This window comes from Lutjanus erythropterus, chromosome 11, assembly GCF_056507025.1.
Source record: "Lutjanus erythropterus isolate fLutEry1 chromosome 11, fLutEry1.hap2, whole genome shotgun sequence".
Lineage (NCBI taxonomy): Eukaryota > Metazoa > Chordata > Actinopteri > Lutjaniformes > Lutjanidae > Lutjanus > Lutjanus erythropterus.
The window spans coordinates 31,227,626-31,241,073 of record NC_139327.1 but is presented as its reverse complement, the minus strand read 5'-3'; the positions used below and the strand labels follow the sequence as shown (position 1 = coordinate 31,241,073).

General features: G+C 39.2%; 1 protein-coding gene across 5 annotated transcripts in view; it reads right to left on the bottom strand.

The window, feature by feature from the left end:
• The window catches only part of larp1 (La ribonucleoprotein 1, translational regulator), a 65,244-nt gene that overhangs the window by 15,226 nt on the left and 36,570 nt on the right, over nt 1–13,448 (bottom strand). For 4 of the 5 annotated variants that reach the window (XM_084729951.1, XM_084729952.1, XM_084729950.1 and 1 more), the window contains exons 4-7: nt 12,121–12,192; nt 8,499–8,652; nt 5,148–5,282; nt 3,499–3,651 (exon numbers count right to left, since the gene is read on the bottom strand). In XM_084729951.1, the coding sequence (XP_084586077.1) occupies nt 3,499–3,651; nt 5,148–5,282; nt 8,499–8,652; nt 12,121–12,192 (514 nt within the window). The remainder of the gene's footprint in view (nt 1–3,498; nt 3,652–5,147; nt 5,283–8,498; nt 8,653–12,120; nt 12,193–13,448) is intronic. The other variant, XM_084729953.1, reaches the window with a different exon arrangement.

The following is a 13,448-nucleotide window of genomic DNA, read 5'->3' as shown; positions in this document are numbered from 1 at the left end:
TGGACAAAAACATTAGAAACACTAAGAAAAAGTAACATTTGCATTTGGAAGATAAAGTGGCAAACTCAGACTCATTGCATTGCATCATGGGAAATGATGAAAATGAGGGCCATGTCAGCCTATCAGCTGGACATGTAAATGTCATATGCCACGATCTACAAGTTACATAAAACAAACTACACAAGCTTTCCAGATGGGGAATACTCTGACTGGATGCATCGACATTAACAGACACAGAACTTTTTAGTTCAGTTTTAGCCTCATCTAATCTTACTAATACCAATAATAATATCAATAACAATAACAGTAATAAGAACCATAACATTAACAATAAAATAGTGCTGGTATGAGAATCGTCAGAAATCCAAATTCAGATATTAGAATAAAAAAAAAACATCTCTACATGAGACAGAATAAAAGCAGAAATAAATCTGCAATCAAATTACTCTTATTGCTCTTTTAGTAGAATATAAAAAGGAATAATAATATATGAAGTAATATGTCTCCTGTGGCTCTTGTGCTTTCATTCGCTTCTCCATGTTAAAATATCTAAAAATGTCATAAAAATTAGCTTAAAGGAGAAAAATAGCATCCAGAAATGAATACAGGAGTCCAAATAGTGAATTAGAGCCATGAACAGTATATTAAATGGGTTGAATCCCTCTTTAATATAAGATCTACGGTTGAAGAGAGTCGTTTCCCTCCGTCCCATCCTCTGCAGACTCGAAGCTCAGGAAGGCTGCAGGAGCGCAAGATGAGCACAACAGTGTAATTTAATTTTGTGATTAAAAAGCCACTAAGAGTCCTGCACTGTAAGTTAATCAGCTGTTCATAACTGTCAGTTTTCCGTCCATGGAAAGTTAAGCCAGTTATCCTGAAAACTAAAACCCACTGCTCTGAAAATACGCACTCTGGAGTTCAGTGAGTGCCTGCCTCACTGCCTGCCAGACTCCATTAAGTAATTGCTCAAGTTAACCGTTTTAAACATCTATTCCTTCTACAAGAATATTCATGATTTATTATGACTCATAAACCAACACTTACACATTCAGCGAACATTTGGCATCAACTTTAATACACCCTCCGACCCGGAAGGAAAATTTTACTGCAGCTGTAGCAATGTTAGAGAGGCCGGTATTTCAACTTAGCATTTTATGATTTATCATGGTAGTTTTACGATTTAATACCATAAATATATATTTCTTCTTTAAAGAGTGAATATAGTCGTTGACAAATACAGAAATGTGTTTGTGTGAATGTGTGGGAGCACAGACACAAAAGAGCCAAGTAAATGCACAAGAGACAGAGTTCATCTGCTCGACATTAACTCTGACTGTTTCTTCAGTGCTGCTGAAAATCAACAACGTGTCCTCAAGGAGACATAAAACTGGACGATTCGCTCTTATTTCTTCCTCCTTCCTCCTGGCTGTTTGCAATCTTTTGTTTTCTGTTACTCTTTTCCTCCCTCTTGTACATTTCAATAAGTGCTTTCTCTACCTCAATCTGGGGAGGTCAGTGAGGCAGCAAACAGAGAGTGAAAGTGAGTGAGAGGAGGGGAGACGGTGAGTGAAGACAATGTGCAGGAAAAGAGTGAAGAACAGGGAGGAGAGGAGAGGAGAGGAGAGGAGAGACGCTCCTGCCAAAACCAACAGGCCTTCGGGGAAACCTGCTTCTCCTCGTGGATCCAAGGCCTTTCCTCATTCCAACACGCTCTGGTTGTTATTGCACTTTTCTGTTTTTACTGTAGCCTCCGTGGGGCCACTTTAGGGGGTCACCAACCACCCAGTTAGAAAGCAGAATCATCCCAAACACAACCAAAACTATACATAACTAAAAACTCTACACTCCTTTCCACCATGGAGCAGGGAGCAAATAGAGGGTATGTCAAAGGAGCAAGTTTGACATTGAGACATAACGCTTACTTCTTTTTTTGCAGTGTTACACAGTTCTTACACCAAAATTATGAGCATATATGCAGGTTTTTTAAACACAGGTATACCTGTTAAAATAATCGCCTGCAAACGAGTTTGACTCGACGAGTTTGACGTTTTTTGTTTTGTTTATGTCCATCTCCCAGGATTTTTGTAGCTTCTGACTGAATCACTGTATTTTTAATTTAGCTTCTCTCCTGTGCTGCTGTTTGTACTTTCAGGTATCCGCTTTATTTTACTCTTTCGTGTGTTGTTTTGCTGAAATGAGGTGAAAAATACCGTGTCTATCAGTGTGTCAGGTTTCCATCACTACTGAGACTGTTAGTCATAATTTCGTAAATGTTGTGAAACGACAACATATGCTCCTGTAGCAATGGTTTATGGGATGACTAGTTCCTTCACTCTAAAAATAATCATGAACGCAGTCTTGTACCTTTGCCTTTTTTCCATTTTTCAGTCTTTTTTTTTTTTTTTTTGCTTTTGAATCAAATGTTTCACGGTCGTGATTCGTCTTGTATCTTCAGTTCGAGGCTTAAAACTCTCAGGGATTTTCTGAAACATCATTGTAGTTAATGAACGGGAAATTCACTCCCAGAAGCAAAGCTGTTGAAAAAGTGGGCAGTCACTGTTAAGCTCTATTACACAGCTTTGTTCAATACTCCATTCTGATTGGTCAATTACGGTTTTCTAAGGTTATTTTTGAATAGCAGACCATTGCTAAATATAAACAAGCCATTGCTATTTAATATTTAGTGTGAAATTGTTGATTTTTCAATAAGTAGCTGTGTAATAAGTGGTATTATGTACAGTGAGCAGATCATTATGGTGAAAAAAACTGACAGGGTGATTGAAGTCCCCTCTGCTTCGGTTCAGGCTCCTGCACCACCCTGTCAGGGTTTATTTCATCATAGTGACCCGCTCACAGTACGTTATCCCTTACACATCATCCAGCATTAAGGGTTGAGTGACTTTTGGCTTCAAAGCTGAGAGCAGAGTTGTGTAAGTTCTCTTCATTGATGTGCAAAGCTTCAAATGTTCTGTCTGTACTGTAACAGTGTAAAACAATCTGCAAGAGCTACCAAATATTTTTATTGTGTCCTGTTTCAATGCTGAGATCAGAGTTGTGAAAATCCTCTCCAGTGATGTTTAGTCAGAGAAGAGACATGAGGAGCTCATCACTTCTACAGCACGTCTGCAGGTTACATCGGACGGTCACTCAGCACTACAGTCAAAAACGCTGTACTTAAATGACCTTACTGCCTTTCCATCAGTTTGTGTATACTGTACAGTATCTCTCTGAATTGATAATGTGACACATTCTTGCATTTTTGTTATATTGGAAGCAATAGCAAAAAACTGAGCTGGTGCTAAAAAGTTTCCGGTGGTAACAGACACACAAGCGACACAGTGGTGAAATTCTCACCAGAACTGTTTCAGAACACAAAAAGAGGCTTATAACCACATGAGAAAGACCACAAGAAGACAGTTCTATTTTTTAGCATTTCTTGGCAGAAAACTGGTGGAAAAGTTGTATTTTTAGCGCTTCTATGTGCGTCTGTCCACATACCTCTTGCGCCACCTCTGCCTCGCCCCCTTCCTCTTCCTCTCCCACGTCCACGACCTCTGAACCCTCCGCGGAACGGTGCCCCCTCGCTCTTCACGCTGGACACCTCGTCGTGGTCGTCACGCCACTCCCGCTCGTACTTTTGACTGTGCCAGTCTGCAGAGAGAGCGGCAACCTTCCCGTCAGCACAAACACATCAGCACACGAATGGAACAAAACGATTACCAAATAGAGTTTGAAGCAAAGTTGTGAAAGCCAAAGAAAATTTCAGTGACTGCGATTACTGTTTTTAATCAGAAGGAGATTACATTAAATTCTGCACACCAACCAATCGTATGTCCTCTTAGCTGCAGAACACTTTTCATTTCCTCAGTGAATATAAGAAGCCAAGTTATTTATACTGTGTACATTTAAAGAGCCAAGCTGTCAAAGCAGAAGTAGCAGATTAGCAGGAGCTCACACAGATCTCTCCACATCCTGCTGCTGAGTCATGCATGCTGTCTCAACCATGCAGCAATACAGACAGTATAACAAATTAAAATCTGCTCTTACACGTTATCACAGGTGAAACAGTACAAACTAATACCTCCTGGCATTTAAGGCTTTGTGTAAACCCACCCAGGCGAGATTTCAAACTCATTTCCAGATACTTTCCTCATATCTCTGCGGTTCACCTCATGTCCTTTGTGTTCCAGTACCCATATTACTAGGCTTGTGCGGTATCAAGGTATCACGATATACCAAGGAATTTAGAAATCCTCAGGGTATGATTTTCAATACCATCAATGTGAATAAAGTCATCTGAAACACTGAAGTTGCAACTGTTTTATTTGGCAACGGAAAATGAAAACATAAAATGAAAGCAATTTATTACTAATAAATTACTAATGCTGAATTTATTAACAGAAGAATCATTTGGAGGTAGAAAAGAAATAATTGGCCCGTCATTTCTGGTCTGTAGCCTCTGTGTCTTTGCTAATTAATTTAATTTGATTAGATATGGAATCATTAAAATATTGCCACATATCAGTTTATTTTGACATAACGTCTACCAACAATAAAAGCATTTCATTAGCCGCATGATACACCTGTAAATCATCTCCATTCAGACATATGATTTGTTGGTATCCATGGCAACATGAGTGATTGGGTCCTCTAGCAAGAATCTAAAGAATAAGGGTGCTCATTTCGTACTTATGCAGCATTACTCCATTTGGCAGAAGTATCTGCAACCAGCAAGACACAAAGCATTGTAAATGCAGTACGCAAAAAATACCAGGATGTCTTCTGCATCCAGTTGAATTTTGCTGCATACGAGCCATCATGCTTTGCTGGCTTCTCTGGATTATTTTCACCCACGATCGTAAATGCAGCAGAAATTACGTCACAACTATTGAGCCACACAGACAGCACAGACAGATGACAGTCTGTTCCCAATCGCACACTTTTCCTTTTTACTACGGACTGCCACAGATGTATGTGCAAGAGGAATGGCGAAATGTAATGACAAGGTAGTATGTACCAGTTGTAACCATACTGCATGAAATTATGAGCAGCTGGAGAACATACTAAAAGTAAAAAGAGTATGCCATCGTCTAGAGTAGACATGCTGCGTCATTTGTGCCAACAAGGTGATGACATCATAGACTGACCTCTGAGGTCGTTCCTGGCGTTGGGAGGCAGGCGGGGGTTTTCGTTCTGTCTGCTGTTGTTCCTGGAGGCCGAGCGCTCCCTGGGACCCTCGGACTTCACCTCGATCATCAGGGGAACCCACTTCTGCTTGTTTCCTGTTTGTAACAACACAGAGGAAACAGTTAGAAAAGATAAAAAATTCATTGATTTTAGTCATTTAAAACTTAATTCCAGGGTGCAGAATTTACTTACTTACATCGGCCAAATGGCTAATGAATGTTGAAATTTTACCAGCCACTCAGCAGATTACCATTTTTTTTGGGGGGGTTGGTGAGTGAAGCAAAACAACCATCCATTTGCATATTTTACCAGCAATTTTGTTAGTGCTAATTCTGAAGCCTGCTTAATTTGTTTTTAAATTCAAAAGCTGCCGGCAGGATTCGCTTTAAAGGGACAATTCACCTCCAAATCAAAATTTCATATATTTCCTCTGGCTTGTGTTGCTATTCAGTCTAGATATTTTTGGTGTGAGCTGCACAATTTTAGAGATATCGACCGTCAAGATTTCTGCCTTCTCTTCAGTGTAATGGAACCAGATGGAGCTTGACTTGTGGCGCTCAAACAGCCCAAAAACTACACCTGAAAAACTCAACAACAGTGTCTCTTTCCTGGAGTCATGACCCATTTATTCAAAACAATTCAGACATTGTTGTGAGCAGTTTCATGTAGGAACTACTTAGCTGAACTACTTTCATTCCAGTAGAAAGTTGTTCCCACATGAAACTTCTCCGAAGGTCTGTGAATGTCTGAATAACAGGGTCATGATTTCTGCGAAGAGGCACTGCTGTTGAGTTTTTTTAAATGTATATTTTGTCTCATCGATTATCTACACTTCACGGAAAAGATTACTTTCACATTTTTGATAACAGAAAGGAAAGGCTTAAGAAATACTGGATGAAACTGTCTTGTTAATCTGAGGAGACGCACACTAATTTCTGCCTTTTATTTAAAAATGTTTCTTTCTCCCTTTGGACCTAAATTTTAAAACTTAATTCAATTTAAACCTTTTTGGGGTTGTTTATTGTTCAATGATAAACTCTTTAGGACTTGTCAATGATCCCCAAACACCCTAAGTATAAATAAAAGGTATAAAAATACATCAATTATTTGTTCTTTTTCTCCATGCAGCTTTAAAATCAGAGCTCACAGGAAGCCATTGTAATTACTTCAGGTGAACAAATATCTTGTCATTTACTCATCCGTCTCATTTTTAAAGTAAAAATTAAACTTTTACTGTAAACTTTTTGGCTAGAAAGGGATACACAATGAAAATAAATATATGTAGCACCACTACATACTGGGTGGTTAGCTGATTTTCACTGAATTAAGTTGCTGGCTGTGTTAAATATGCAACTGTCGTTATGAAAAGTTGAGATCATCCCTGCCGAGTCTTCTCCTGCAGTACCTCTGCCGGCCAGCAGGGTGCATCAATGATCTGCTGTTTCACACAACATCTGGTTGTAGGGGGTGTTGTGTGGCTGTGTGGGCGAGTGTGTGACAGATACCACATGCAATGGGAGAGAGGAAGCGACACACACACGGCCACGTCACTTAAAACTGCCTGAGTAGGTAAAGGAAGGAGAAGGGGAGGATAAAGGGAGTTTCTACAGTAATGTACAGATATTTTTACCGAAGCATTCTGGGAAATAACTTTGTGGAACTGCTCACAAGAACAAGATGGCTGACTAAAATTTCGTACCTGCCCAAAATCAATCCAATAATGGTGCGACAGCAACACTGTTAATTGTTTGGGGGCAGTTTAATCTGCTCAGCACAGCACAAGAGTTACTGTATTGTTTTGCTTTTTGTTTGTCTGATTGTTTGTAGAGCTGAACCAATATTATTGGCCCAATATTGGCCTACTGCAGCTATATTGGTCTGCATCAGTATCAGCATATATGTTGTCCAATATGTGCCTCTATAAAAACACAAAATAACGCAGATTGTTTTTATTTGTTAGCTTTACAGGCAACATTTTGCGTATATTTGATCCTTTTCAATATACTGTACTTTGTTTTTCAAAAATGCTGGAATATTACTGTTTCAGTTCCCCGATATCATTCTGGACCATAAAGTTTATTGTTAAACTTAAAAATAATATACTCCCCAGTATCCACATTAGCGCCAGAAATCCAAATGTCGCTCTGACCCTAGTTGTTTATTTGTTTGGTTGGTTGGTTGGTTGTGTTTTTTTTTTGGCTTCAATGCTGAGATCAGAGTTGTGAAAGTTCTCCTCATTGATGTTTAGTCAGAGAAGAGACATGAAGAGCTCATCACTTCAACAGCACGTCTGCATGTTAGATAAGAAAAAGGTCCGGTTTTATCGTGTTTAACAAAACACTTAGACTAGAGATAAAAAATGATGTAGTACATACTGTATATGCCTGTGATCTTCAGTCCAATGTATGTTTATGACTTTGTTGCCCTTTAATATGTTGATTGTACTGTAATAATTAGACTATAACAATAGGGAAACATTTATTTTAACATTCAGGAGGAAATATATCTCAAATAAAAAAAGAAATGACGGGAATAGAGCTCAACGATTAGTCGAATTCTAATCGACTGCTTGATAGAAAGAAAACTTTCATCCATTTGCAATTTTTCCAGTCATTTTTCAAGCGAAAATGTCAAACATTTGCAGATTCAAGTTTCTTAAATGTGAGGATTTGCTTATTTATGACAGTAAATCAAGAGTTTTTGGGTTTTGAACTGTTGGACAGACAAAACAATCTGGAGGCATCACTTTGTGAAATTGTGACAAGCTTTTTTGACATTTTTAGGGTTTTTAGACTAAATGATTAATCATGAAAATAATAAGCAGTTTAATAAATAATGAAAATAATTGCTAGTTGCAGTCCTAGATGGGAATCAAGTATGTTTAATCACAGTGCTAAAACTAAATTTATTTGTATCCATACAAACATGCCGTGGCATTTCCAGCTTATATTAACTGACACCATGTGGACATGTTCACCTTCAATTATGTTTTAGTGGCTAAAATAAGTCGTATCATTATCAACAAACTTGGGACTTTTTTGTGACCAATTAAGTAACTTAAGAAAACTCAGACAGACAGATGAGGAGGGGAAACAACACTATGGAAACCACCCAGAGTCATGACTGGAGTAGTTTAATGTGAAAAGTGAAAGTATTTCAGGAACCAACAAAAAGTAAAATGCTTAACCGTCTATAGTCTGTTTAGCAAACACTATAAGATTACCTGAAGAGGCAAAAAGTGAAATCAAATACACAAATACAAGTGTGGTCCATAAACACTGCATGAACAAAAGTCTACGGCCCGTATTCACCTTTTTTCTTCGGCCCGTTCTTCTGGGAGTCGTCGTCGCCGTTCTTCTCCTCTCCGGAGTCGTCTGACTTGGCCTTCAGGTTCTCCTTGCTCTCCTCGATGATCTCCCTCTTCTCCTTTGACTCCTTCTTGGTCATTGTTGTCTTCTTAGGACCCTGAACAAAACCAAACAGGTCGAGACAGACATTTAGAAAAAAAGCACTGAAACAGATCAATCAAAGGAGACTTAAGACCTATTCAAACCAGAGAAGACTTAAAACTATGAAACAGTGACTGAAATTAGTGCCACAGACACAACGCTACATTCACAGATATTCACACATTACTTTCTGATTTAGCAAAGTGAAATCTCACTTCAGAACCAATTTTGTGAGGGTTAAAGCATGCACAAGATGACAGTCAGGAAAGAAACTGTTCATCCTACCCGTCCCCTGATCAGTGATTGTCCAATCCTTGCTTAGCATTGCTACTTATGTCAAAGTTTGGATTTCTCATCTTTGGACAGATTTTTCTTCCTGACATGGCAAGCAGACAGTCCTCATTGTTAAGCCCTGTGTTCTACAAAGATATCCAGTGCTCCCCATATTTTTTTTTGTCTCCGAGAACTCTGATTTAGACATACAGGCGGCGCTTGGGCTGAACCATGAACACACTGTACCGTAATATGAGACCGTCTGCAGCTGAGTAAGCTTGTGACAGTTTGCTAACTCAACATGTCCTTAGTTTGAAGTTCTTTTAGTCTTGAAACTAAGACTAACAGCTAATGATTAAGAGTATTGGCAGATATTCTAATTCAGGTACCGCAACTTCAGATTGGAAGTGAAAAAAGTGTATCGGTGCTTCTTTGAAAAATAAAACTAGAATACGTTCAACACTCATAAAAGTGACAGTAGCATCTATAATCAGTACAAAAACTGTGAAATTGATAAATACATCAATTGGGTAGCCTCTAGAAAAGAATATTTAAAAGGTGGAGTCAGTAGGATTTGTTCAAACTGTTCGTAAACGCAAAATAACAGAAGAAAAATGATTTACAGTGGGTTCAGTTGTAGTACTGACTGACAGTGGTTATTGTAATGTCTCTATACATTGTTTTTTTTTTTAGAGAAATTGTTGCAGATTATACCTTCAAGTGCACCATTCCAGCAATCTAGTTTGTTAAATAAAGTGGTATCAGTATATAAAATGTATTTTTACATTCACGACGGGATATTTAATGTTCACGTCAAACTGTCCATTTAGGCCGAAAGTGCAAATACTACCTCTTGGGGCAAAGATAAACATGACCGGGAGAAAGCACACTTTGTATGTGGTTTACAATTTTCATTATCGTGCCTTTTGTTCAACCTCATTATAATGTCTGAGTGCAGCAGAGCAACTCGAGTACAACCACCGTCCTTCCAGCCAAGCCTAACGAACACGGGGGCAGAACATGAATTGCCTTTGCCGGTTATCTTTGCTCGCAGAGCTGATATCTCACTTCATTCAAATCAAACAGAGCTCAGCTGCTCATCCATGTTACAGCAGCTCAGCTATCAGCAACACACACATATCTGCAAAGTCTGACGCTCCTGAGGGGTTTGCATACGAGTCATGCAAAGCGTTTAAGCAATGTCGAGTAAGTAAGAAGAGGTACGACACACTCCAAGCCCCAAACAAACCATTCTGTCCACACACGCACACGAACCTTGATGAGATCAACCTTCAAGGTGTCGTATCCCAAACTAATCTAATCACACTGACTGAACTCAAATGCAAACATGCACTGTAGTTCTTAACAACATTAACAGTGAGTCTCAGCAAACAAACAGCAAAAAGGAGGCGCAAGCAAATCTGTTACACTTCCAAACCTTTGCAAATGTGTGAATTATAACCTTTATGAAATATAACGGTTTTAAAATGGTGTGACAAGACTGGTGGAGAAATGATTTTGGAAAGCAGAAGGAATACATTACAAATCTACCTCAAGTGAGCATTTGTACTTATCCCAGGCTGCAGAGCTTCTGATCCTGGACTGCCTTATATTTATTTGTTTGTGTCAGCATGTTAAAGCTTTTAGTTTGACACTCTTATATACTTTCTACTCAAGACATTTAGAAGGATACACCAAGGCTACATAGAAATCTTCCTATGGAACTTTTGCTGCATTCTCATGGATTCAGGCCAACAGCAGACAGCAAACCAGATATCTTTTTAGTGGACAAGAGCAGGATGATAAATTTAGGTGAGGCCTGAAGAGAATACCGGCACCTGTAACGATAGCAGGGTTATACTTGCCTATCTAACTCAAAGATAGGCCGCCTGTATAATTTCTGCAGCCACCTTTGTTGAAAATCCTCACAAACGTCCTTTTTAATGCCGAATAAATGTTCTTTTTATCAGCAAGTGCCTCTATGTGCTTATACAAAGCGTATGTGTGGAGGTAACGGAGGAACAACGCATTCACAGTTTCTGAGAGATCAAGGTAATCAGGAGGCAAACATATGTGTGTTCATAGTAAAAGCCATGTTAGTTAAAGATACAAAAGTTAAACAAGACTGGAAATCGAACCTCAGTACCTTCGTACTGACTATTTTGATTGCTAATGTGCAATTTATTTACTAGGATTTTATTTCAATCTTAGGGTCTGTGCCCCTTTTTACTCTAGTTTAATTTTCTGCCCTCAAGTTGCTACGCAAACACTGAAATCATGATTTTTTTTTTCATTAAGTGCAGGGTTCTCTGAAGGTGTGTGCCCAAACTGTGTATGCCGTGCATGCTCTTCAGCCTTTGCCACCTTGTCTCAAAAAAATCATCCAAAATTAACTTTTTGCCTTCCTCCACTACAGAATTTACAACTGGATGTTACTTAGCTGCCTCGTGCATGGAGAGAAAACACGAGCCATCTGAAAGCCTCAAGCTTATAATTAATTACATAAAACAAACAATTTTTTATATACATTTTACTCAATTCTTTGTAAGCAACACAGCATTATTATAGCAACATACCATCATTGCCATCCTGCTATCTGCCCGTTTGCTTCAATTTTGTTTAAAAATGAATTGGTTTTTCATTTTACTGTAAATTTTCTAAATTCTAAAAACCTTTAAGGTGTTTTCTGTTTTCTACATTTAAAAGGAGGTTTAAAAAAATGATTAAAGATTAAACAGGTAGAGATGCAGTCAGGCTTTCAACAGCAGGCTTCAGTGTCAAGCTGGTAAGAATATGTCACATATGTTGCATCAGGGGAAGAACTGAGCCCAAATCTAGACTGACTGGTTTATAAAACGTCAGCCAAGAGGGGAATATGGAAATGCTGAGACACATCACCAACATATCACAACCTGCCCAAGGCAGTCACTTTAAGTCAGTACTGAGTTTGCAAAAGCTAACTAAACAGAGCTAAAGCAGGCTAAGCTAACTAGCTCACACTTTCTGAGTGGAATATAAACAGGCCCTCCTACATGCTGACTGCTGTGAAGGGAAGAGAATTTCTTTTTCTGTTTGACTTAAATAGGTTTTAACTGATTCTGACATTGTTTCTTTGTGTGGTGTTGATTTTTTTTAATATTATTTAACTTGTTAGAGGTTTCATAAGTAGGCAGGCAGGCTGCACGTTTCAGAGGCTGCAGGTTGAACTTACAGTGAATCTCCATGAGTCTTTGACCTGCCTGACAGTCGGCGGGCAGGACACGGTCCGTGTCACTGCCTCGATCTGAACAGAGGGAGGGAAGAGCAGTTTAGAGAAGACAATGAGGTGGACCATGATGTACACACACATACACACACACACACACACACATTCATACTGTGTAGGATGTAGACAAAAACGTGTACAAACATTAGGACTTTAACAAACAGCTAAAAATGGATGTGATTAAGGAGATGACATGTTTGGGGAATTTTTGAGGCCCTAAAGTAAGTTTAAAAGTCATCTGAGTCCTTCCATGCAGTTATGATCTGGTTTATTTTTTTGTTTTGGGGGAGTGAAGAAAACTTAATTATTGCCTCTTTAAAAGCTCTTCTGACGGCATTGCGTTTCTTCCTATAACCGTCAAACACACTGAAAATGCAGAGTGGATGCTGCACAGGCTGTGGAAAATAAGAAGCATCTGCTGCCTCCTCTGAGCTCCCTCTGGGTTTTATAAAGTACATCCCATAATCATCTCAGTGGCTAAATGGCTAATGTTGCGTCATTACATCGAGATGGGCATACATTTTTTTTTTTTTTTTTGCTTCGGATGCTGCACAGATGGGAATAAGAGGCGATTATTTTTAGTGAGGACGGTGAAGTGTGAAATGACAGACATGAACCACAGACGAGCGTGTTTGAAGCTCAGGTGTGAGAGGTGGAGTGTGCTTCCTGAATCGATGAAGACATGTGGTGGAGCGGCTGAGAAAATGTCGACAGCGACGCCGAGATCAGAGGGATGCCGATTCATTCTTCTTCCACCACAGGAAGGTACTGATGAAGCTTCAGTTACAGCCACAACCAGAAATAAAGGATCTAACGTGGCTGTAGTTACTGTATAAAACCGCCAACCAACACAAGAAATCAACACTGCGAGAACAATCTTTCACTCTGGGCACAAAACAGACAACAGAATGAGGTGAAAACTGACGAGACCAATGGCTTTTCTAATGTCTGTGTACAGTACTCTTAGGTGGAAACATGGCTTTGCCTACTTAAACTTGCCACTGAATACTTTTTTTTTATCATTCCAGTTTTTGGAGACAGCAAATGTTTGATTGTAAAGATAGAAAAACGGGCGAAACGTAACTATGAGAAAGTTCAGATTGCCAAATCTGTCTGACTGCCTGTATCAACCACTCCCAAACTTATGGGTCACGGCCCCCACCCACTTTGAAACCTGAAAATCTTCTGGGGCCCTCCCAAATCTAACCACAACTCTGATCAACACACAAGACGATCACGCCAATAACAAGAGACACACAATCTGGGAAGCACTG